At 38.6% G+C, this 27449-nt stretch overlaps 2 protein-coding genes across 2 annotated transcripts; both read right to left on the bottom strand.

Moving 5' to 3' along the window:
- Positions 1-7994: 7994 nt before the first annotated feature.
- Positions 7995-9314, bottom strand: LOC104439666 (stemmadenine O-acetyltransferase). The gene has a single exon (XM_010052691.2). The coding sequence runs from the start codon at positions 9312-9314 to the stop codon at positions 7995-7997; it is 1320 nt and encodes a 439-aa protein (XP_010050993.2).
- Positions 9315-11972: 2658 nt separating this feature from the next.
- LOC120291858 lies at positions 11973-16815 on the bottom strand. The gene is made up of 3 exons (XM_039309610.1): positions 16519-16815; positions 12631-12944; positions 11973-12162 (listed from the first exon to the last, which is right to left on the bottom strand). The coding sequence occupies exons 1-3, from the start codon at positions 16813-16815 to the stop codon at positions 11973-11975; spliced, it is 801 nt and encodes a 266-aa protein (XP_039165544.1).
- Between the last annotated feature and the right edge of the window lie 10634 nt (positions 16816-27449).

Genomic DNA, 27449 nt, shown 5'->3' with positions numbered 1-27449 from the left:
GGACAAAAGCTTCAGCAGCGGCTCACATTCCTATAAGAAAAGCGAATTAGATGGTGAGTATTACTGTTACTGTGGGTTACCGAGTCCGAGAAGAACATCTTGGACTCGGTTGAATCCCGGGAGAAGATTCCATGGGTGCAGCATATATAGAGAAGGCTCGAAGTGCCAATATTTCAAATGGATTGATAGAAAATTCTCTGATCGAGTGACAGAGGTGATATTGGAGTTACTTGAAGGCCGAAATCAACCTCCACCTATGTTAATGGACAAGTTGGAGGATGTCGACTCAATGCAAGCTCAAATGAAGGGTTTAACATCTCTGGTGGACCATTTGAAGAGGGAGGTTTCAAAGCTGAAAATCGAAAGAAACTTTTATCGAGCGTTGATTGTGTTCTTATTCTCTTGGGTAGTTTATTCAAATGTAAAGTGAGTAATGAGAAGAAGTTTGTATGTCTACCATAGTCGAAGACGTGGAATATGCACTTGTATTAGATTATTTATAAGTAAAATGTGTTTTTGGTTTGCTGTAATTTTTGTATGGAGCAGAATGTTTTGTTGTTGTAATCTATGGGTAGAAATGCAAGGTTGGACTTGGAATGCATTAGTTGTGAGCACTTAAAAGTTTTGTTGTTTAATTGTGTATTTTCAATGTTTGTTTTGGTTAGTTTTTGCTTCAAATATAATGGTTTGCTGCATTTTTTATTTGGTAATAGTTTGCTGCATTGAAAGCTTTTAGTAATGGTTTGCTACATTTTTTGTTTGGTAATGGTTTGCTGCATTTTTTTATTTGGTAATGCTTTGCTGCATTGAAAGCTTTTAGTAATGGTTTGCTGCATTTTTCTGTTTGGTAATGGTTTGCTGCATTGAAAGCTTTTGGTAATGGTTTGTTGCATTTTTTATTTGATAATGGTTTGCTGCATTGAAAGCTTTTGGTAATGGTTTGCTGCATTTTTATTTGGTAATAGTTCGCTAGTTTGCTGGTTTGCTAGTTTGCTGCAACTGCAAACCATGGCCGAAATTAAAGGATGGTGGCAAATTCACGATTGACCATTTCAGTGTCATAAGTTGTAAATAGTGATCACTTGAGTGCCAAGTTTTTATAAAAGTGATTATTTAAGTGCTAGTCGCGATTACAAAGTGATCACTTATGTTGCACAAGTTTTTTAAAAAAGAACATGTTAGTGCCAAACGTCACATTCCAAATGCACCTTGTTCTTGCACATTGTTCTTGCACCAGTTGAGTTGCTGGTGCATCTTCTTACACCAGCCCAGGTGCAACAAGATGTACCAGCACCCAAAGTGTTCTTGTAGCAACACATATAATCATAACCCCACAAATTCATTATAATCCACAACTTTAACCAACAATGCTGACAGCAACAGTGCAGCAACAGCAACATTGCAGTAACAGCAAAAATAAAATATACAGCAGCATAACTGACTTGCTAGCATTCTAGCAGAAACCAACACAAGGGAAAATGAATAGTTATTCCAGTACTTACCATTAACATTGATTGATTGTTAGGGGTGTGCAACGGAAACCGCCCGAACCGGGACCGGACCGGACCTGACCGGACCGGCCGATTTTGGGCTGTTCCCACGGCCGGCGGTCCGATTCCCGATTCCTAATCTTGGAACCGGCGGCCGGTTGGTTCCCGGTTCCAAGGTGGGAACGGACCAACCGGACCGACCGGACCGGACCAATTTTTTTTATATATAATTTATATACATATAATATATAAACACATATAATATATGAATATTATATATGAAACTTATTGCAATTACAATTGCAATTGAGGTAACAATCTTCTATGTGGCCAAGAGACCACCAAAACTTTGTTGTTACTCTTTATTTATAGAGAAAACTTACTTGTTAGTTTCATTTTCTACTCGATGTGAGACAAGGCTCTAGGAGTTCCTCGTGCTCACACTCTCTCTCTTGCTCCCCTCACTCGCAAACAACAAGGCACTTCAAGCCTCAAAGAGTCTGATATCGACTAAACATTCAAAGCATAGAAGAGAGATTGTCTATAAAACCTAAACTAAGCACAACCTTTAATCAAATTGTTCATGGCTTTTATGCTTAAAATTAAGTGTGAAACACATAAACTGTGATTGATATTCATGCAAGTGAAGTGTGAATATTTTGCACGTGGCGCATGGAAACATGTGTGAGTAGTTTTATTAGAACACCCAGCAACCGAATTGGATTGATCGGTCCGGAGCATGGTTTTTCTTTAGTGAAAAAGGAAAATGCCGGTTTTGTTGGACCAAACCGGACTGAACCGGAACCGATGGTCCGGTCCGATTCTTGGTCCTAGGACCAAACGGTCCGGTCCACAGTTCCCAAAATTGGGAACCGGTTCTCCTGGTCCGGTTCCCGGTTCCACCTTGGAACTGGATTGAACCAGGAACCGATCACCCCTATTGATTGTTTACAAAAGAAAAGAAAAGCATGTCTAACTTCACTCCCCAATCATCGAAAGTTCAACACTCTCTTCAAAAAAAAAAAAAAAACAATGGCATTGCAGGCAACAACTACCATCAATCCAGCACACTCCTAAAAAATGAAAACATGAAAAAGACCATGTCTAGCATCACATGAAAAAAAACCATGTCCAGCATCACATAAAAAGAGACCATGTCCAGCACCCTCCCATCAGTCAATATTGACAACACCTTGATCTCCTTTTCCTCTTGGAGCTTTGAATTGATTCATAATCCAAGCACTCTTTCGAACTGGATGTGCAGGTTCTTTAGCTGGGCTTTTTGTCACCTCATTTTCCTTTTCCTTGTTTTTGACGGTGGCTATTTTTGTTCTACCACGTGTCATGTGTTGGTCCATATCATCACTACTGCTCTCAATCGTTGGTTGAGATGGAACTGGTGCTGGGTTCTTTTTGGATGGTTGTTTCGCAGCTGTACCCGATGTCTTCTTCTTCTTTGGAGCACTCTTCTTTGGCTGCGCCCTTGATTCTTGAGTTGGCCCACCTTGAGAGAGAAGTACCTCCGAAGTTCTCCTGTGCTACAAGAACATAGTGATATTGTCAACCAAATGAATTGAAATACAACAAATTAAATGCATGAGGCCTATAAATCTTACATTCAAAATAGTCATTCCAGTACGTTCATCTGTGTAAATCCCATAACCATATTGCCTTAATATTTTTCCAAGAGCCCCTCTTGTTCGCTGTGGTGCATCATTTTCAGCAGCAATAATCCTTGTAGCAACCTCTGCAACTTGTGCAGTTGCTCGTCTTCTCACCTGAGAAACACATAACAAATGTAAATTTTAGCCCATAAAGGACCAAACACAACGATGTACAACTTACAGGATATTTTTTTCTTGTTTGCTCAACAATGGACTCAGTTGTTGTTGTTGCTGTCCTGCCCATTCCAGTCCCTATCCCTGCACTTGAGCCTACAACAGGGCCTTTTTCTGGCCCTTTAGTAGGCCTTACAACAATGTACTATATTAGGATTATGACCAATAGCACTATCGAATAAGAACTGTAAAGTTACTAAGACAAAGATGATACTTACCTTACAACATGGCTTTCTATTTGCCCTTCAGTAGGCATTACAGTAGGGCCTTCTTGCTGTTGATGCTGCTTTTTCAGCTCACAACCTTTCTTATTGTGCCATTCCTTGTGGCAATAGGAGCATTTCATCTTTGATCCAGTCCTACTCATCCTTTGACTTGATGCCTCTTCCTGCTGCATTCTTCGTCTCTTTTTTGGCCTTCCTATTTGCTTCTTCAGCGGTAAAGGTAGAGGGCTTTCATGATTTGTTGGCTCCCAAAATTTGCTGCTTCTGATAGGCTGCATCATGAATTGGTATGAAGCAAGGTATGAGCTTTTTTTGTACCAATCATGTAGGTAATCATCTAGATTTTCTTGCTTCATATGAATAGCACAAATGGCATGGGCACAGGGAATTCCATTCAGTTGTCAGGCTCGGCATGAACACTTTCTTCTATCCAGGTTGACAACATACTTATCCTAATTTTGAATAACCTCATATCCATTATCTCCATTCCAAACTAGATGATAGAACCTACTAGTAGCAATATTTGCATCCAATCTCTTCACAATCCTAGGGCCACAGTCTCTACTCCATTTTGTAGCCTCATCTCTTTGCCTATGCAGTCTAGTCATAACCATAACTCGAATATCATCAAGCATGCTGATGATTGGTTTGCACCTGGCCTCTAAAATTCTACCATTGAAAGCTTCACTGAGGTTGTTATCAATGATATCGCATTTGAACTCTTCGCTGAAGAAGGCCCGACACCAGTGCTTAGCTTCTGTCTGGAAGAGTGCATCAAAACCTTCCTTTGTCAGCTGTAACAATCCTTGTTTGGCTAATCTAAAATCAGCCATATTCGTACTCTTTGCAATCTGCCAGAACTGCTTCTGCAGCCTATCTCCTTTGAAGTTCCTTGACCAGTTTGCACATATGTGCCTCGCGCACATTCTATGCTCAGCATGTGGCATCAATTCAGCCAATGCGGGGAATAAGTCCCTACAAAAATTCAAACCAATAAATACAAGTCAAGAAAAATATGCAAGTGACTAATATTAAAAGGGAGTGAATTAATTGACAATGAAATCACCTTCTATTGGTCGCTCATGAATGCCCATCCTCCCCCATCGGTTATCTCAAGGTCAGCCATTAAATTTTTTAGGAACTAGGACCAAATATCCTTGTTCTCTATCTTTACCACTGCCCAAGCTATCGGGAACATTTGATTATTGGCATCTCTCCCCACAGCAGCCAACAACTCCCCCTTGCATAAATCCTTTAGAAAGCATCCATCCAATCATATAACTCTTCTACAACCAGCCAAGAAGCCCCGTTTGCATGCACCAAAACAGACATAAAATCTATCAAATCTAGGCCCAAGATCAGGGAGTGGCCTCTCCACAACCTCTACATATACCCTACTAGATGGGTTTTGAAACATACATTCACCAGCATAATCCCATACCTGCGTATATTCTTCCTTATACCCACCCATCAATATCTTCATCACCCTCATCTTCGCTCTCTTACATTGATTCCTCGACACATTAACACCCACTTGCTCCTTCACTAACTGTTGAAATCGAGGACTCTTGATATCAGGCATTGCTTTAATAGTATTGAAAAAATGCTTTGATAACCACACACTTGTTACCCTTTTATTGTTAAAGATAATTGGACAAGTATGCTCCTCCTGAAAGGACCTAATATGGAATGACCCATTCTTACTAAGCGCAGCATAGAGTTTCCACAAACAATTAGGTTGTGAGCACTTAGCTCTCACAAACTCCTTCGTGTTTCTAATGAATTTAATGCTCCTCTGTTCACTAATTGAGTTATTCACAACAGCTTCCTTGAATTGTTTGGCATCATCAAATCTCATGCCCACCGACAAAACAGGTTTATCAACAGTTGGATCATAGCAAGGGTACTTACTTTTTCTTCGAGGAGCAGGTTCTTCATCATCATTGTCAAGCTCATTTTCCGAACCAACAACTTCATCGCCACAGCTTTCTTCATCTTCACTTCTATTACCCTCGTTGGATCTCCATCCCTATTTACTGCTCGGGCTTTTTGCTGAAGCTGCAAGTTTTTCTCAGAAATTCCCTTTGCTTTTGTCTTGATTGTGCGAGTTCATCATCATCTTCGTCACTTGGGAAATTTACTAAAGCCAAACATTCATCTTCCAATTCACTAGATAAAGCAATTTCCCATTCTAATCCAATGAAGTCTTCATCGCCCACATCTTCACCCAAATCTTCATCCAAGATTTCAAGACATCTCCCTCTTTGTTTTTTTGGTAAAGGACATCTCCCTCTTTGTTCATCTCTATCAATATGACTTATCTCCATATCATTTTGCCCTCCATCTAACCTAAACTCATCCCCAACCTGATTACTCGCTTGAACATGATCCCTCACTTCTCCTCCTTCAGTGGTGGTCTGCTCATCCCCATCCTCATCCTCATCCTCATCCTCATCCTCATCCTCATTATAATACTCAACATATACCTTAGCTTCTTTACCGTGAAGATAATGGTAAATGATATCCTTAATACCATTATCGTCATTAAAAAATCTCAACCCATCCTTCAATTCTTTCCCAGGAACACAAAGTAATGTAGTTTTTGCACTTTGCATCGTAAAAAATATACCAAATCCCTCATAAAATCAATAGATGATGGCTTCCAAACATTGACATAAATAGTACCTTCATTTCCACCACTATATTCCCAATCTTTAGTGCCAATAACAAACTCTCCACCATAGCAAACAATAACGCCTACCTAATTTGCGTCCATGTCGATGCTGCACCCAATGAAAAAAAAGGAAAAGAGTCATTGTCGTTTTGTTGGAAACACATGATAGAATCGGCAACTTCACATGCAGGTTCTTGTCGTTTTGTTGTCAAGGAACAAATGTGACTAAAATCTCCCCAATTCGGTGCATTTATAAAAACAAAAGAAACCGAATTAAATAAACAAAGTGAGGTCCCCACCACCCATTTTTCAATTTAATCACATTCACATTCGGTCCCCCACAAAAGCAGTCCAATGAATTAAACAAACAAATTCGGTCCCACCACTGTTTCCATCCGAGTCAAGCCCCTCCGCACCCTGTTTTTCTATTCGGTCCCTACAACAGAAAGCGAACGAACGATGGAAGAATCAATTTTTCTATTCCATCCCCATAAAAGTGACATCCCCACCACTTTTTCCACTACTTTCCCCCTGAGCCGAGCCCTCAATTTGCCCTCCGTGCCCTAACTTGCCCATCGGAACCCTAAATTTTTTCGCAAAATTGATCCATGTAGAGAACATGACGAACCTAAACGATCGTGAACGACGGCGCAACTACAGCGATGGCTGAGCGACGATAGGCGAGCGACGGCGGGCGAGTGATGGCGGGCGAGCGAATGGCGATGGGTGAACGATGGTGGGTGAGCAAGCTACGACCGGCGTCGAGGAGAACCGTATACGAATCCTATTTTACTCCCTCTGCAACGACATCGTTTTTTGCTATGGAGCAAGGCGGCGTCGTTTCTTATGTGAATCCACGATGGATGGCAAGAAACGACGTCATTTCTTACGAAGAAAGGAAAATAGCGTCGTTTTATGCTATCCACCGTGGACAATCTTAAGCCACATCGATTTTTTTTTTTTAAATATAAAGGCCACGTAATTATTTTGGCAAGAATTTCTCGCCGGTGGCACCAAAGTGATCGTTTTTCCTCCGATTTGGCACTTAAGTGATCCGACGGAAACTTTTGGCACCAAAGTGAGTGCCGTACACAACTTATGGCACCATTAGTGTACTTATCCCGAAGAATGCTAGATGCACATAAAAATCTTACTAAAATTTACTTACTAAGTAATATAACAAGTTTTGTTTGGGTATAAATAAATGAAAACCATGCGTTGAATCATTGGCTTCTTGAATTATCCAATACAAAATTGCCACATCAATTAGTAAAAATGTTTTAATAAAATTTCTTGATACATGTAGCATTGCTTGTTTTAATAATAAATATTATGACTGCAGCACCCTTCGGTTATTTTCCAAGCTAGGTTTGATGCGCTTTGTTATAACAATATATATATGCTTTCATATTGAAGTTTTCTTAGGGTGTCTGAATTTTTTATTTACTAATTTTAAATATTCTATAAATCGGTAAAAGTACCTTTAAGACATTTGATAACAAGATTTCTTTGTGGATAATACAACATAAAAAATATTATATACAGTATTTTTCCATTTCAACAAGGTTTTTCAAACTAAAATGTCCGAGGATTGAATTTCAAACATCCTTTTATTTGCAGTTTGAATCGCACATAGATAATAACGTACAAACCCTTTAACCAGTTTATGGCACCTAACAAAGCAAACGAACATATGAAACTTAAATTAAGCAAATGGACAAACAAACCATAAAGGATCACTATCATCATCGCGTCGCCCTTCTCATGATCAGGGGTTTGGCGAAAAAAATTGTAGCAACTCATCGTTGTGCTCGAACTCGATCATGTCGTGCTCGGCCAGGGTGATCCATGCTTCGATGCCATCCCCGCATCTAGTCCCCATCAAAATGACCAAATTTTTTATGGGAACACTGGTGGTGCACACCCAAGCAGGTCTTCCCCAGCCGAAATCAGCGTCGTAGAACGGGAACCTCGCCCAGCTGCTGAACCTGTAGAGCTCGATGGCAGACGACGCTGCCAGCTTCCGTGTCGCCATGAGGTTCTCGCAGGCCTTGGCCAATCCATTCTCGCCTTGAAGCGCGCTCAAATATTCGCTGTCAATTGCCCTTATTGAATTTCTGAGAATGCATGCAAAGTCCTGCAATTCGTCACCCTTGTTTGGTTCCATGAGTGGTGCCACAACGGCCTGCACCAGATTGCCCAAGGTAGTCTCGGGCAATGGTTGTGGCCTTATCCTGCTTCTGATGTTCACTGCATGCATGACTGCTGACGACGGGGGATACTTCTCCTTCCACTCTGGCCTCTTCCTTGCTGCTGCCACGGCGGATTTCCATATGAGGGCGGTCACGGCCTCAACACGAGTAGGATTGGCACCACCGAACCCAGCCCTGAGGCGAGCCAAGCTCTCACCGTTGAAACAAAACCTCTTGGTTGAAAGCTTCTCTCTGCTGATGACTCCGGATGGCAGTTGGTAGTTTATGTCCTTTGGTTGGAAGAGCTCGGATGCTTTCAGGAAGGGAGTGATGAGGCTCGCTTCACCATTGACTCCACTGTTGGCGATTTTAGACCATGCGTTGAGGAAAGCAGAAACCGACGCCCCATCAGCAATCTTGTGAGAGATGCAGATGCCGATCCCCATGCCGCCACAGTCAAAAAAGTTGGCTTGGACCCCTACAATGACTTGTTCGTCAATGTTGGTACTGACTCTGCATGGAGAGAATGGGAGGAATTGCTGCAGCTGATCCATGTCTGGGTTCGAAAGGACTTTAGACAGCTCGACGCGAGCTTTTGCCTCCATATAGAGTGCACCCTCATCATTGCAATCAATGCCAGCATTTCCTTTCACCCTTCCACCTAGAGGGTAGAAGAGGGAAAGCGCCTGCGCAAGCGAAGTTTTCAAGTTTCCTGACACCAGGGCTGAGTCCGGCGCCGCCTTTTGGTCAGGAGCCGAGTAGAACAGGACGACAGGAACATAAAACGGTGGAGCCAGCTGGTCAAGGAGGCAGAAATTGAAGTTCCTTAGGTGAGGTGGAGTTGGAGAGGATGGCTTGATGGTCTCTGTGGAGACAACCTCAATCTTCGTGGCCATGTCTGTTGGAAAATTGAGAGATTTGAAAGTCTGTAGTTTTAAGTTTCTTTGGTCCATTTTAATTGCTTTAAATCATGAAAAAAGTGCTGCTTTCTTAAGCAAAAAGAAGGCCAACGGGCTTATCCACATGATGTTCAGAAATGGAACGCATGATTGCAAGAAAACAATAAAAACATGGATTTTGGGGATCCGCATCCAAGATAAGGCTCCATTTGGCAATGCTTATGTTTTTTTATTAATCTCCCCTTTCTCTCCAGAATAGAAAAAGCATAAAAACATATTTCGTAACATCAATTAATTTTTTTTTTATTTCCAACAATAGAAAAGTACCAGGAAATTTGGAACATAAATAAGAAATATATAAAAAAAAATGACTTTTTGTTTCTAAAAACAATTTCTAGAAATAAGTCTCTTTTTTTTTTTTATCTTCTTCCATGCCACTCCCCACCCCCCCGGCCACTCACTAGCCGCCACCAGCTAGTGGCAGACAATGGTGAGTAAAACAAAAGGAAAAAAAGAAGAAAAAAAGGAAAGAAAAAAACCATTCTTAAAAAATTATAAAAAATGAGAAGAAATACTACATTATAAAAATTTGTGGATCGTACCAAACGCATTCATGTTCTTTTTCTACTTCGAGAATAGAAATTTTGTGCAGTTATTAAATGCGTTCTTTTACTCATAAATTATTTTAGGAAATATAAATAGAAAAATATTATTTCTTAAAATATTTTTTCTCCGAACAAAAATATTACCGAATTGACCCTAAAATGCACAAAATGGCAACTATCATCAACTTGGATGACATGCAACGTGGGCCATAATTTACATTTTAGAGGAATGGGAAATTGCTCAAAAAGAGGTCAACTAACTATGGCAAAAGGGAAAATTGTCCACAAGATCATAGATTTATTTTTCTTTTGTCAATTCAATTATAAATATTTCAATTTTGCCAATTGAGTCCTAAAGTTTTTCACTTTTGGTCTATTGAGTTCATCCAATAAATATTGATCAAAATTTGCTGACATAGACGCGATGCTGATGTGGATAAAATTTATTCATTTTCTAAATTTTAATTTCTTTTTTCTTTCCCTTTTCTCTACCGGTTTCCAAACCTTCGGCAATTGGCTAGCGACTATGGCTGGTGATGGTCAGCCTTGCTAGGAACTAGCAAGGGGCGACCTCGCCGACCTTAGGCAAGGTCGTCCTCACTAGGATCTGGAGAGGGACAACCTCACTGGCCATGGGCGAGGGTGAGCCTCTCTTGCGGCCGGTGAGGTCACCCCTCATCGTTTGCTTTAGGGGAGGGCGAGGGCCTCACCCTCACTAGTTGTAGCCTCTGGCTAGTCACCGGAGGTTGGTTGACCAATAGAGGAAGAAGAGGAAAAAAAAAACATAAGAAAAGAAAAGAAAAAAGAAATCAAAATAACAAATTAATAAATTTTGTTTGCGTCAATTCCGGCCATGCCATGTAGGACGCCTGGCATCCACGTCAACTCATTCTAGCCAAAATTGACTGATTGAATTTGAGTGATAAAAATTGAAAATGTTTAGGACTCAATTGATAAAATTAAAAAATTTAGGATTTTTTGGACAATTTTTCTAATATTCAATTAAATATTAATATTGTTGGATGGTTCATTCTAGACCTAGCTTCTTAACGGGGACTCAAATTGATAGTCCTATAGGGTATTTATTATTAGGCCATAGATAAAATGTCGAAACTCCTTGAGTACCCAATAATCCTCACAAAGTGTGCTGTCTCATTTTTGAATTTCTTTCTTTGTTTAGAGAAAATTCAAAAAATTCCACTCGTTTTTCCACGTGAAATTCACTTAGTATCATCTACTACAAATTTGCATCCAATACACAAATAATACAGATAAATTGGACTTGCAATTTTTTCAAAGAATTTTATTCGTTAAGATACACTATATATATATTATTTGGACACTAAAATCCAAGTTAACCTCCTTTGTTGGAAAAAAAACTTACTTCTCTCTTGATTTGGATTTTGATACTAAATACAAAAGAGAAATTAAATTATAATGTGATGTCTGAAGTAAAATGAATAGAATCTGTTTTTATACTAGCTACAACAATTAAACGTGACTCAAATGTGATGTAAATTTATTGAGAAACCAAACCTAAATTGAACATGACACTACAGGATGTGATCAACTTTAAATTAACACAATTGACAATTTGTTATAAATTTTTAGTTAAAAAAAAAACGTTTGTCATTGCATAGGAATAGTCTGTAATGCAAGGATAATCAAATGAATATTATTTCATGTTTGTGATCATCTGAATTTTGGTCATTAATAATTTTAGGTTTCTTTTTTTCCTTTTCAATTAATGTGGAAAATTTATTTATTTATGGGAAGTCCAAGAGATTTTGATTTCACAGAGAGTGCTTTTTCCTTCTGTGCCCGATAAAATCGGATAACTGTGCCCAATTGGAAAGTTGCAATCCTCACTCGTGCACAATGAACTAGGCATGTCTGATGTAGTGTTAGCGATATCTTAATGTTTCAATATTAAGCACCTCAAACATGTTATTTAGTCGTCTAACTAAGAATTTCTTTTCCCTTATCTGACATTCATCCTATTCGTGGACGCTATTGAATCCGTGCATCTTTTCACTTAAAACGCGAGAAGTCAATGCGAAAGGCCAAGGTAGATGACGATGCGGCATATCCGGGACAACATTGCCACGTCCATGTAACGTTGACCAATGAAGTCTGAAATGTAGCAGGACGTCACGCCGGCAGCTAACTTGGCTGCCAATGCCGTGCGCATGTCCTTCCGATACACGTATGGTCCAACCGTGGCCAGGGGCGCATGCTGTCTTCGTCCAACACAGTTTTGGATCTCGAAAATCTCTATGAACACGTCTTAATTTGTAAAAAAAAATAAAAAATTAGTGGTTTATTTTATGTTTACTGCTTATTCAAATTATATAAATTTTGTGTAACAAAATAATAAAATCGGTACTAAGCGTGTAGATTACATAATGAGTGCTTCTAGATACATACCACAAGCAGTGCAATATTGTGATATTTGTTCTCGAATTTTTCTAATTTTGTATTCTGTCTTGTTGTGTGGATAGATTACCTAGATATAATGGTAAGAAGAAAGCATAAAAAGTGTGTTATTAGAGGAAAAATTGCCAACAAATAAAGATGCCCAAAGAGAGGGAAAGTATCATAAAGATGTTAATTGGTAGAATTGGTTCAATGACGTGTTGTATCGCATGCTATCTAACGTATCTCTTCTTGGAAGAATATGAGAAAAATGGAGCCAATGACTTCTTAACAGCTCAAAGCGAGCTTTCTCCTCCAAATAGAGCGCATCATCATCATAACAATCAACGTCGGCATTTCCTTTCACCCTTCCACCTAGGGGGTAGAAGAGGGAAAGCGCCTGGGCGATGGAAGTTTTCAGGTTTCCCGTCACCGAGGCAGAATTCGGCGCTGCCTTTTGGTCAGGATCTGAGTAGAACAGGACGATCGGAACATAAAACGGAGGAGACAACTGGTCAAGGAGGCAAAACTTGAAGTTCCTAAGGTGAGGTGGAGTTGGAGAGGACGGCTTGATGGTGTCTGTGGAGACAACCTCAATTTTCGTGGCCTTGTCCGTTGGAAAATTGAGAGATTTGAAAGTCTGCACTTCTAACTTTCTTTGGTCCATTTTAATTGCTTTAAATCATGAAAATTGTGCTGCTTTCCTAAGCAAAAAGAGGGTCAACGGGTTTATCCACACGATGTTCAGGAAGGGAACGCATGATTGCAAGAAAACAATAAAAAAAATTAAAAAAAAAAAAGGATTTTGGGGATCCGCTTCAGAGATAAGGCTCTATTCGGCGATACTTGTGATTCTTTATTAATCTATCCTTTTGCTCTCTAGAATAGAAAAAAACATAGAAACATATTTCGCAACGTCAATTAATTTCTTTATACTTTGAAATAGTAAAATGATGGGAAAAAATTTGGAAAAAAATAAGAAATAAAAAAAATGCTGTTTTGTTCCTGAGAATAATTTCTAGAAATAAGTCTTTTTATTTTTTAATCTTCCTCCATGACATTTGCCCCCCCCTCCCCCCCGCCGCCACTCATTAGCCGCCACTGGCTGGTGGCGGACAACAGTGAGTGAAAACAAAAAAAAAAAAAAGAAAAAAACCATTCTTAAAAAATATTAAAAATTAAAAGAAATGGTACATTATAAAAAAAAAATTGTGAATCGTACCAAACGCATTCCCGTTCTTTTCTATTTCGAGAATATAATTTTTGTGTAGTTTTTAAATGCGTTCTTTTACTCAAAAATTGTTTTAAGAAATATAAATAGAAAAATACTATTTCTTAGAATAAATTTTTCTCGGAACAGAAATCTTACCGAGCATACCCTAAAATGCACAAAATGGCAACTGTCATCAACTTGGATGGCATGCAACGTGGGCCCTAATTTCCATTTTAGAGGAATGGGAAATTGCTCAAAAAGAGGTCAACCAATGATGACGAAAGGGGAAAATTGTCCACAAGATCATGGATCTATTTTTCTTTTATCAATTCAATTATAAATATTTCAATTTTGCCAATTGAATCCTAAATTTTTTCACTTTTGGTCTATTGAGTTCATCCAATAAATATTGATCAAAATTTGCTAACATAGAATGCTGATGTGGATAAAATTTATTGATTTTCTAAATGTTAATTTCTCTTTTTCTTTTATTTTTTCCCTTTTCTCTCCGGTTACCAAGCCTTTACCAGTTGGCTAGCGACTATGACTGGCGATGGTCGGCCTTGCCAGAACTAGTGAGGGAAGACCTCACGACCTCGGGCAAGGTCGTCCTCACCAAGATCCGGTGAGGGACAACCTCACCGGCCTTGGGCGAGGGTGAGCCTCTCTTGCGGCCGGTGAGGTCACCCCTCATCTGCTTTAGGGGAGGGCAAGGGCCTCGCCCTCACTAGTTGTAGCCTCGGCTAGTCACCGGAGGTTGGTTGACCGATAGAGGATGAAGAGGAAAAAAAAAGCATAATAAAAGAAAAGAAAAAAGATATCAAAACAACAAATTAATAAATTTTGTTCGTGTCAATTCCGGCCATGCCATGTAGGACGCCTGGCATCCACGTCAGCTCATTCTAGCCAAAATTGACTGGTTGAATTTAATTGATAAAAAGTGAAAATGTTTAGGAATTAATTGATAAAATTAAAAAATTTAGGATTTTTTGGACAATTTTTCTAATGTGGAACTGTCGAAAGGATTCATATAAGTCCTAGCGAAACTATGAATATCTCAATTATGTAAAACAATATATGAATAAGGGTTCTTTCCCGGGACTGCTTTCAACCACCATATGTGTATCTTAAGACCTTAAAATACATTTTTCCATTATATGACAGTTATTATAGTTATATAATAATTTATAGTCATTGTTTGGCTTTTGCGTATCTCAATTAAAGATTAATATTGTTGGATGGTTCATTCTAGACCTAGCTTCTTAACGGGGACTCCAATTAATAGTCCTATAGGGTATTTATTATTAAGCCAGAAATAAAATGTCGAAACTCCTTGAGTACCCAATAATCCTCACAAAGTGTGCTGTCTCATTTTTGAATTTCTTTCCTTGTTTTGGGAAAACTCAAAAATTCCACTCGTTTTTCACGTGAAATTCAATTAGTATCATCTACTACAAATTTGCATCCAATACACAAATAATACAGATAAATTGTACTTGCAATTTTTCAAAGAATTTTTATTCGTTAAGATACACAAAAAAAGAAACTATTTTATTTGGACACTAAAATCCAAGTTAACCTCCTTTGTTGAAAAAGAAACTTACTTCTCTCTTGATTTGGATTTTGATACTAAATACAAAAGAGAAATTAAATTATAATGTGATGTCGGAAGTAAAATGAATAGAATCTGTTTTTATACTAGCTACATCTATTAAACGTGACTCAAATGTGATGTAACTTTATTGAGAAACCAAACATAAATTGAACATGACACTACAGGATGTGATCAACTTTAAATTAACACAATTGACAATTTGTTAAAAATTTTTAGTTAAAAAAACGTTTGTCATTGCATAGGAATAGTTTGTAATGCAAGGATAATCAAATGAATATTATATCATATTTGTGATCATCTGAATTTTGGTCATTAATAATATTAAGTTTCTTTTTTCCTTTTCAATTAATGTGGAAAATTTATTTATTTATTTATGGGGACTCCAAGAGATTTTGATTTCACATAGAGTGCTTTTTCCTTTTGTATAATGCACTTGTACCCGATAAAATCGGATAACTGTGCCTAATTGGAAAGTTGCAATCCTCACTCGTGCACAATAAACTAGGCATGTCTGATGTAGTGTTAGCAACATCTTAATGTTTTAATATTAAGCACCTCAAACATGTTATTGAGTCGTCTAACTAAGAATCGGGCTAGTTTTTTCTTTCCCCTTATCTGACATTCATCCTATTCGTGGACGCTATTGAATTTGTGCATCTTTTCACTTAAAACGCGAGAAGTCAATGCGAAAGGCCAAGGTAGACGACGATGCGGCATATCCGGGACAACATTGCCACGTCCATGTAACGTTGACCAATGAAGTCTGACGTGGCAGGACGTCACGCCGGCAGCTAACTTGGCTGCCAATGCCGTGCGCATGTCCTTCTGATACACGTATGGTCCAACCGTGGCCAAGGGCGCATGCTGTCGTCGTCCAACACAGTTTTGGATCTCGAAAATCTCTATGAACACGTCTTAATTTGTAAAAAAAAAAAATTAGTGGTTTATTTTATGTTTACTGCTTATTCAAATTATATAAATTTTGTGTAACAAAATAATAAAATCGGTAGTAATCGTGCAGATTAAATAATGAGTACTTCTAGATACATACCACAAGCAGTGCGATATTGTGATATTTGTTCTCGAATTTTTCTAATTTTGTATTCTATCTTGTTGTGAGGATAGATTACCTAGATATAATGGTAATAAGAAAGCATAAAAAGTGTGTTATTAGAGGAAAAATTGCCAACAAATAAAGATGTCCAAAGAGAGGGAAAGTATCATAGAGATGTTGATTGGTAGAATTGGTCCGAATGACGTGTTGTATCGCACGCTATCTGACGTATCTCTTCTTCGAAGAATATGAGAAAAATGGAGCCAATGACTTCTTAACAGCTCAAAGCGAGCTTTCACCTCCAAATAGAGCGCATCCTCATCATAACAATCAACGTCGGCGTTTCCTTTCACCCTTCCACCTAGGGGGTAGAAGAGGGAAAGCGCCTGGGCGATGGAAGTTTTCAGGTTTCCCGTCACCGAGGCAGAATTCGGCGCTGCCTTTTGGCCAGGATCTGAGTAGAACAGGACGATCGGAACATAAAACGGAGGAGACAACTGGTCAAGGAGGCAACAATTGAAGTTCCTAAGGTGAGGTGGAGTTGGAGAGGACGGCTTGATGGTGTCTGTGGAGAAAACCTCAAGTTTCGTGGCCATGCCTGTTGGAAAATCGAGACACTTGAATGTCTGTACTTCAGAGTTTCTTTCTGGCGAATAATGTGTTCCTTTGGTCCTTTTCAATTGCTATAAATCAAGAAAAATGTGTCGCTTACCAAGCAAAAAGATAGTCAACGAGCTCATCCACATGATGTTCAGAACAAGAATGCATAATTATAAAATCACATTAAAAATAATCTTATCTCAAAATCTGATACTTTGATAATTGCATATTTTGAATAAATTGATATCTAATTCTATCCCTTTCAGTGTTGGGCTTATTATCATTTAGGATATACTTCGTAACTCGCAACCGCACATAATATTTAATTCTATCTATAAGGATTTAAATGGAATAATTGATTGCGCAAGTATCCTTAAAATTGATATTTTGATCTTTAAGGCTTAAAATCAATTTATCAATTTATCAATTTTATTCACAAAAATTCAAGTGATTAGATAATGTATTCGTATTTGAATCAATTGGATGATACCTTTGTGGATTGAGTGATGTGAATATCTGATTGCTTTCCTTGTCCTGAAAATACAAAAAGATTGCATTGCACATCACGGAGATTAATTAGGTCATATTGCATGTTTAAGTAACTCTATAATATTCAAGAAAAGATTATAATTTAAATCAGGAATTGGCATTGTTTAATACATAAATTGAATTAGATATTATCTTTGTTTTAGATGGTATTTTTCCCTATTTGTAATAACGAATTTTAATAGGAAAAAAAAAACACATGCGGAGCAGTTACATATTAATTATTGCCCATCATATTAAATATTGACACCCTTCAGTCACAATGCTCAAACTGCATTGCTTGATGACGCTGAAACAAAACATGATGACCAGACCCCTGCGCTTGCATCACCAGCGACTGGGTGATGAGCGCGTTGCACTTATCCACTCCTTCATTCATAGAACTGTAAACTAGACATCTTTGTGGCTTAGAACCACTCCCCGGAGACGCAAAGATATTGACCAATGGAGAGATCATCGCAGTTTACGTTTGGATTGATGGAATACAAGGTGTCGAGAGTCGATTCGTACTGCTGTGCTATTGCGTAGCACGTGTCTTCACTGTTCACTTGCGCCAGTTCGTGGCACAAAAGGAAAGGTTCCCCTGTAAAGCACCATGCATAAACCAGAGAAAGACTTGACTCCCAACGAAATTATTTGATTGATGACTAGTGAAACACTATTTGCGTAATTTACACTAGCAATGAAAAGAATCGTGCTTAGCGCGTGCATTGAAAACTACTTTAATATTATGAGAAACGTGGGTATTGTCAAGCTCCTTATCCTTTTGTAGGAAAGAAAAACTTCCAGCTACTATTGCAGCATTAAAACAGATTTTATTCCAAAACTGGTCGAAAGTACTGGTACTAGGGTTGTGACTTGTGGTTGGCCGAGGTTTTGAAATAGAAAGCGGATCCTCAACTTACGATGAAGTTGCAGAACGAGATTTTGAAGTATGCAGGAAGAAAATATATATTTGATGGAGATTAGAAACCCATTACTTCCAACTATTAGGTTCTTGACCCAGGTGACCATGAGGACGAACAAGAGTATCGAAACCAAGTTGAAGAAGATGGTGGACTTGTGACTGGTGATCTTAGCCATGCTTTTCGATTATCTTAGCTTAATACTAAGTTTGTAAGAGAGATGCCTTGTATATCTTTCTATTTATAGATGAAATAAGAGCATGCGACAAAGTAATTTTTATGAGTTAAAAGAAAGAGACGGCTTTGTGTTGACGCTTTGAGCTACATATTATAAATAAGATTAATTTGGAGTATATGCCGTGAGGGGGAAGGATAATACCTATGCAAGTATCCTTCATTTTCTTTTTTCTTTTTTCAATTGCAAAAGTCAAACTAAGAATGTTATTTTTACATGAGGAATCATCGCCGGCTTGGATTTCAAATGTCGATGAATTATTAAGATGAGGTCTGCATGTGTTTGACTTTGCAGGATAAATTTTGTCTTTTCTTCGTAAAGATAGTGTTAAAGTTCCCCATCTTACGGTCAACTCGCTGGAGCTTTTGCTCCCATTCGATGTTGGCCGCGAGATTACTAACTTATTGCACTGGTCGGTAATTTTTTTTATTTTTGGGTCGATCTTGACATTTAAATTTTGATTTTTCTTTAGTCAAAATTAGTGATTGAGTTCAATCCTAAATCCAAAAAATAAAAATAAAAATCAATATTGTATAATTGCCATTGGCATCCTCAATGGCACGCAAAATACCGTGGAGTATTACAGAATCTTTCTTATTGACAGGTGCCCATTGAAATTGACATATTTTAAGTAAAAGTCTTAAATTCATTGAATGGATCAGGGTCGCAATTTGAATTAGGATATTTGACATGGCAACCCGAATTGGAGTCTAAATTTGGCCAATAAGGAATGGAGGATGTGTTGGTAATTTGTTTATAAAACAAATTGAGAGGTGCCTTGTGTTGGAGAAATCTTTCCAGAATATTTTGAAGCTGACAAAACGTTTATATCAGTCTAGTCTGGATAAATACAGACCTTTTGTTTAGAGTCTGATGACTTTCAGATCACCAGACTCAGCACTCAAGACTCAAGACTCAAGACTATTCTCATTGACAGTTTTTCTAATCCAGTGACGAAGGCAATCCAGAGTCGAAGTATTTGGTTGAGGATTTAGTCCTATCCTCTGGAGAAGATCTCTTGGCTGGATAAATATAACGGATTCTTTTATTCGTAATCAAGATCGTTTGAAGATCCGATGGTTAACGAAATATTCTTGGAAGGTTCTATTCTTGGAAACCAAGATCCTGGTTGTATGGGCGAACAGGATTTATGGAAACCAAGATCCTGGTTCTATTCCTTTGATAGCTCGAATGATCTTCTTGATTGATTCCGTCCAACAGGTAGATTGGAGGAATTTCTTTGGTAAGTGCCAACGGGTATGATGGCATAAAGGAGTATAAAAGGAAGACGTTCTAGTTGCTTTAGTGCATGATCGATAGAGAAATTCAGTCGAAGCACCTTGATTATTAGTCGATACATTTTGAGCGAAATTGTATACACAAAGAGTGTCTATACTTAGTGATACCTTGAGCGAGTGTGGTAGATCATCTACACCGAGAAATCAAGGGAGAACAACGCTGTAACATCTCTTTGTTCATAGTGGAATCCAGCCAATAGGCTGTCAGTGCAGAAGAGTGGACGTAGGCTTGAAATAAGCCGAACCACTATAAACCGCGTGTTCAATTTTCTCTTCTCTTAGTCTTACTTTGATTATTGTTTGTCTCAAATCTATCAACTGTCTAGTATTGTGCAATTATCGAGAAAAATCCTTTATATACCTATTCACCCCCTCTAGGTACTTATACTAGCTATATCAATTGGTATCAGAGTTCGTGTACTCACTTTATTTGAAGTGTTTTACTTCAGAGTAAAAGATCCATGGCTAGTATGCTAGTACCAGGGCTGATGGAAGGGCAAAGCAATACCAGACCACCCTACTTTGATGGAAATGATTACAACATCTGGAAGAACAAGATGAAAGTTTTCCTACGATCAAAGGATCCTCTGGAATGGGACGTTGTAGAAAAAGGAATTACTCCTACAGCTGCATTAGTCTCTGAAAGAGGGAAAGAAACTGTTGAGACCAGCGGAATGACTCAGGAAGAGATAATCAAGAGACAAGCACTCGATGCAAAAGCAATTTACTCTTTATATTGTGCTTTGTCACCAACTGAATATAAGAATATCTTCTTGTGTTACAGCAAAGAAGTTTGGGACAGATTACATATCACCTATGAAGGAACAGATCGACTGAAGGAAACCAGAATTAACATTCTCCTCGGTCAATATGAAGCCTTCAAAATGAAATCAGGAGAATCTATAACTGACATGTTTAGTCATTTTACAGATATTGTCAATGGTCTTGAGAATCAAGGACAAACAATTTCTGATCCCATGAAGGTAAACAAGCTATTGCGTGGACTCTCCAAGGATTGGAATCACATAAAGACTTCAATAAGAGAGACACAAAGAATTATGCCACTATCTGTCGACGAGCTGATTGGAACTCTTCAGTCTTATGAAGTGGAACGAATTAATGAAGACGAAGATCCAAAAGGTAAGAAATCCATTGCATTAAAATCAAATGATGATTCTGATGATACAGATTCTGAAGATGATATGGACGATGAGGAGCTTGCTCTCATGATAAGAAGATTCGAAAACTGAATAGAAAAGGAAGAATGTTCAACTCAAAGAAACAAAGTTTTCAAAGACAGCGGACCAAGTACGTTGATGATGAGGAACCAAACAAATATGTAGTTTGCTTTGAATGTAAGAAAAAGGGACACATTAGACCCAATTGTCCTCTTCTGAAGAAGAAGAGAGGAAAAGCTGAAAAGTTTCGAAAAGCTCTCAAAGCCGAAACCTGGAGTGATACAGAGTGTGAAGAAAGTGATAATGAATATGCCAACCTATGTCGATGGCACAATCGGACTCGGATTCTGGATCGACTCGGACGGTAAATTCGAGGCAAGTAATTTTAAAATTCCTGTCAAAGTTTCTAAATACATTGATGAAGCTTTGTGTTTTAGTCTTAAGACTTCTCTCAAAAGAATTTCCGAACTTAAAAGGAGAACTCAGCTCTAAAACAAAATGAAGATAATCTTTTGAAAGAAAATGCCCTTTTAAAAACTGACTTATCAAATATTTCAAAGAAATTTTCAATAGGGTCCGAAAAACTTGAAAAAATTATTTCAGCTCAAAGACCTTACTTCAATAAGTCTGGTCTAGGTATGACAGCGAAACAATTCCCTTGATTGATTTTCCTAAAGTAAAAGAAAGAATTAAGGAAAGACCCTCGAGAGAGGCTTACAAAAATCATTTCAAGAAAGTTTTTGTAAAGTCTGTTGGTCGAAATGCCCTCAGGTGTTCAAAGTGCAACAGTCCGGATCACTTTGAAAAAGAGTGTCCTATGATTTGGAAACCTGTTAAGAAAGTATGGGCTATCTTGTTTATCTTACTAACACCAAAGGACCCAAGAAAATTTAGGTACCAAAGAAAACTTGAGACTTTCTTTTAAATGCAGGTCTCCCTCAAGAAAAGGTAAAGTGGTATCTTGACAGTGGTTGCTCAAGACACATGACAGGAGACTCAAATTGCTTCATAAAGCTTGTTCAAGTAAATGGTGGAAAAGTTTCATTTGGAGGAAACATCAAAGGAAGTATTGTGGGATTTGGAACTGTGAAAATTGGAAATCTCACAATAAGTAATGTTTCCCTAGTGGAAGGACTCAATTATAATCTTCTCAGCATTAGCCAATTGTGTGATACTGGTTTTAAGATCTTCTTTCAAGAAGGAATATGTTCTGGAACTAGTAAAGACTCTACTCAGTCTTTCATGGGTCGAAAACATGGAAATATCTATCTTCTAGATGTGAAACCAAATGAATCACAATGCCTAATCTCAATTCAAGACGAAGCAAGCTTATGGCACGAAAGCTTGGTCATGTCAACATGAAGCAATTAGCCAAAATCTCATCAAAACAGCTTGTTCGAGGTCTACCCAAATTACCATACCAAAAGCGATCCATGCACTCCATGTATTCGGGAAAGGGTAAGAAATTCATTTAAGCCAATAAATCATGTCTCTACTAATCATGTACTACGGTTGCTGCATATGGATATCTTCGGACCCAAGAACCCAGCATTGGAGGTAAGAAATATTGCCTAGTAATTGTGGACGATTACTCCCGTTTTACTTGGGTATATTTCCTTGCAAGTAAGTCCGAAACCTTCTTGTATTTTGAAAAATTTGCTAAAAAGGTTCAAAATGAAAAAGGATGTGTTATCTCAAGTATAAGAACAGATCATGGAGGTGAATTTGAAAATCAAGATTTTACAAAATTTTGTGATGAATACGGCTTTAAGCATGTGTTCTCCTCTCCATATACTCCTCAGCAAAATGGAGTTGTGGAAAGAAAGAATAGATCTCTTCAAGAAATGGCTAGAACCCTTTTAATTGAAAGTAAGATTTCTTCACGATTTTGGGCTAAAGCTGTTTCAACAGCGTGCTATATCATCAATAGAGTCTTCTTAAGACCTATTCTAGAGAAAACCCCTTATGAGTTATTCAAAGATAAGAAGCCTATTAGTTCATACTTTCATGTATTCGGTTGCAAATGCTTTATATTGAAAAATGCAAAAGATCGAGTTGGTAAGTTTGAAGAAAGATCGAGATGAAGGCATCTTCCTTGGATATTCTACATCAAGCAAAGCCTACGAGTCTATAACAAGAAGAGCCGGTCCGTGGAGGAGTCAATGAATGTCAAATTTCAAGACTCTACGCAAGATGAATCCGGTCGGACTCATCATGAAGAGTCGAACACGCTCCGAGACCCTCCAAAGCTTACAACTCAAGAAGAATCTCAAACTCGGAAGACCAAAGCATCAAGCTGTTCGTGAAGATTCAAATAAAGAAAGAGATCATCAACCGAGACAAATCAACCAAGAATGGAAGCATAAGTCCGGTCATCCCAAAGATCTCATTATCGGCGAAATTAATGAAGGAATTCGCACCAGATCCAAAAAGGCGTGAAGAGTCTAGTGCGGTGGCTCTCATTTCTGAAATTGAACCAAAGAGCATAGAAGAAGCTTTATCGATGAAAGCTGGATTGAAGCTATGCAAGAAGAGCTCGAGCAGTTCAACATTAATGATGTCCGGGAATTGACATCTAAACCAAAAGGTAAAACTGTTATTGGAGCTAAATGGGTGTTCAGGGACAAGATGAATGAGAAAGGAAGAGTCGTACGAAACAAAGCAAAACTCGTGGCCAAGGGATATACGCAAGAAGAAGGAATAGACTATGATGAGACTTACGCACCAGTAGCAAGGTTAGAAGCTATTCGACTATTACTTGTGTTTGCTTGTTATAAAAATTTCAGGTTATTCCAAATGGACATCAAAAGTGCCTTTCTAAATGGATTTATCCATGAGGAAGTTTATGTGGAACAACCACCAAGGTTTGAAGACCCAAAGAAGCCAGACTCAGTCTTCAGACTGAAAAAGGCCTTGTATGGTTTAAAGCAAGCACCTCGAGCTTGGTACGACAGACTAAGTAAGTTCTTAATACAGAATGGTTTTGTCAAAGGTAAAGTAGATACTACTTTATTTATCAAAAAGGAAAACAAAAGTTTTCTACTTGTTCAAATATATGTGGATGATATTATTTTTGGATCCTCTAATGAAAGTTTGTGCAAGAAATTTTCTAAGTCTATGCAGGATGAGTTTGAAATGAGTATGATGGGAGAGTTAACATTCTTTCTTGGTCTTCAAGTAAAACAATTGAAGGAAGGAACTTTCATTTATCAAGAATAATATGCTAATGATCTTGTCAAAAGGTTTGGACTGGAAAAGTGCAAAAAGACCGACATACCGATGTCAAGTTCTTTGAAGATAGACAAAGATGAAGAAGGGAAGAAAGTTGATCAAAAGCTATACAGGAGCATCATTGGTTCACTTCTTTATCTTTACGCTTCTAGACACGACATTTTGTTGAGTGTTTGCATCTGTGCTAGGTTTCAATCAGATCCTAGAGAATCCCATCTCAGTGCTGCGAAACGTATTATTAAATACGTTGCTTCATCTTCAAGCATCGGTCTTTGGTATCCTAAGAAGGGAGACTTTAATCTTCTGGGATATTCAGACGCAGATCTGGCCGGTTGCAGAGTTGATAGAAAGAGCACTTCGGGAACTTGCCAGTTGCTTGGAAACAGGACGGTGTCTTGGTTTTCAAGGAAACAAAGCACTGTGGCTCTCTCAACAACGAAGCGAGTATGTAGCTCTTGGAAGTTGCTGTTCGCAAATTCTATGGATAAAACAACAGCTACAAGACTTTGGAATTGAAGACTCATGCCTGAGAGATTAGATGTGACAACACCCGGCGCAATCAATCTCACTAAAAATCCAATCATTCACTCAAGAGCAAAGCATATAGAGATTCGACATCATTTCATTAGAGATCATGTTAAAAATGGAGAAATCTCGATTCAATTTGTTGATTCAAAAAATCAACTAACGGATATATTCACAAAGCCTTTGGAGAAAAATCAATTCGATTTTATCCGTTCCATTTTCAACATTTTGAAGCTTGAGGAAGTTAAAGTCTAGAGACTCTCCAACCCTCAGACTCAGACATTCATGGCTATAGACTGTAAGTTGTTATTATATTCAATCTTGAAAAGGTACGATCATTAGTTCAGTTAATTTATAATTTCCGTGAAAAACTGAATCTTGTCTTTTCAAAAAGATTAACTCTTATTTGGCAGTTATCGATTTTAAAAGAGGCGTATGTTCATTTTCCTTTGTGCCGATTGGTTTTTCCTTTTAAACGAGTTATATATATACAGTTTTCCTCGCTTAAACTTCAAAACCCTAAAAAGGCATTCTCCTCCCAATCCTGTCTCTACTTCGTGTATATCTTCGAGAAAGTTGTCATCTTTTCTTGGGAAAGCGAGTAAAGGAATCTTTCAACGACAAGGAAGGATGTCTTCTTCGAGAAAGTCTTCAAGAATCGTGAACAGGGGACCACAAAGAATGAGGGAGGGGCCTACCCATTTCGATCTCACCGAAGAGGAAGATTTACCGAGTCAGCAACAGAGCCCGATTCACTCTCCACCACGTCACTCTTCATCATCTACCTCACAAGGTGCGGGTCAACAACCGAAGAAAGAAATAATCGAGGACGCAGACCCTGTAAGAGTCCAAAAACCCTCTTTTATTTACAAGCTCTATCGTGCGTTGAAGAGCATTGGGACTCCGCTGAACTACATAGATGATTTCCTTAAAGATAAGAATTATGGAAATGAGTATATATTTTTGCGACGAATAGAGGATTTGGGAATTGCTCCCAAAGGAAAGGCTGAGGAAGCACTTGCGAACATTACAAGTGACCCTCGTGTATCGGGATTGAATCCGACTGAGGGGAACGATGATGATAAAATGTTCAGTGAATTTCAACCTAGAATGGGTGTTGCTGCGAAGGTAAAGGGAAAAAGGATGGATTTGTTTAAATCGAAGGCACAGGAGAATCTGTTCTTCAGACTGTTGAAACGAGGGGTGATAAACCCTAGGAGTGTTGATTTCGATTTCTTGGATGCCATTAATGTGAACTTAAGGGAGAAGTTCAATCTGCTTCAACTTGAGCAATTTTGCTCCGATACCACAGACGGTTATGCACAATTGACAGCATACTTCTATTCGAATCTTAGCTTTTTAGATGCGAATAGAATATCCTTGGTGTTCGAGACCAAGTCTATGAGGTAGATGTGGACATGTTGGCGGACATAATTGGAGTTGAAAGAGGACGATATAAAACCAATCAAGGTTTCAATCGCTCGTACCACACTTTGGAACTTGTCAAAGACAGGAGTACGAAGGAAGAGTTACCTACTCAAGAATGCATGCCATCAACATCTTGCTTCACAAAATTGTGATCAATCAGATCAGGCCAAAGTCTACATCCAAGACTGACGTGTCTAATTCCGAGGTGAAATTGATGTACGCGATCAATTCAGGAAAGAAGTTCTCTCTCCCTCACACCATTCTCTTTCACATGTACAGAGCAGTGGTGAAGGACAAGGGCCAATTGCCTTATCCAGGTCTTGTGACCAAGATCTTCAGACACTTGAACATTGAACCTTCACATACTCTTTGTGTTCGACCATGCGACAAAATGGTGGTGGGTTTGAAAATGCTGACAAAAATGCGTTTGTAAGAGCTTAATAAGGCAATGGAGAAGTTCAAAGTGAAGACTCCAGCATCTTCTGCATCAAGAGAAAGGGAAGGAGCCCATGGGTGCTCCATCCAAAAAGATAAGAACTCTTATCTTGGAGGATGAAGATGAAGAGGAAGATCTCACTATCTCTCGCATTGAAAAGGACCGGACATTCGTACCTGAATCAATAGAACGACGAAGAAAGGAAAAGAAGCGAGAGGAAAAGAAAGAGAGAAGAAGAGGGACAAGCAAAGAACGAGAAGCGAGAGGAGCAACAAGAGAAAGAGAAAGAAGACGAAGAGAAAGAAGATGAAGAAGAAGGAGAAGCAGTAAAAAAAAAGTCTGCAGATGAAGCCGGAGAGAAAGGCAATCAAGACGCTGAAGAGCATGACCATCACTCTTCCCCAATTGAGGTCCTAGAGATAGGGGGAGATGGCGAGCAAGGAAGGACTACACCACATGCTGTCAACAGTGAAGGTGTGAGTCGCTCACCAGCAAATCCATAAGATTTTCAGGCTTCTCAAATGCCTGAGGAAGGACATGATACGTCAACACCAAATCTACTTGATTAAACCGAAGTTCCATCGTCTGCCTTCACTCCATCCGAAAGAGCAAATGCGAGCACACAAACGGACAATACAACAGATTTTCGTCGTATCCTTGATGTTCTTACGGAAATGCAGGGTCAAATCTATGCTGACGAATTTGTGAACTTCAAGTCCTAAAGAATGCTGGACAAGCATCTTGTTACCACTGGCAGATCAAATGAAAGACCTCGCTATTCAAATTCAAGCCAATGCCAAAGGAGAAGAGGTGGCTCATCTACGGGAAGACTTGAAGAGGTCGGAAGG

The sequence above is a fragment of the Eucalyptus grandis genome, chromosome 3 (genome assembly GCF_016545825.1).
Source record: "Eucalyptus grandis isolate ANBG69807.140 chromosome 3, ASM1654582v1, whole genome shotgun sequence".
NCBI classification, from domain to species: domain Eukaryota; kingdom Viridiplantae; phylum Streptophyta; class Magnoliopsida; order Myrtales; family Myrtaceae; genus Eucalyptus; species Eucalyptus grandis.
Note: the sequence above shows the minus strand (reverse complement) of the source record. Positions and strands in the feature narration are given on the sequence as shown.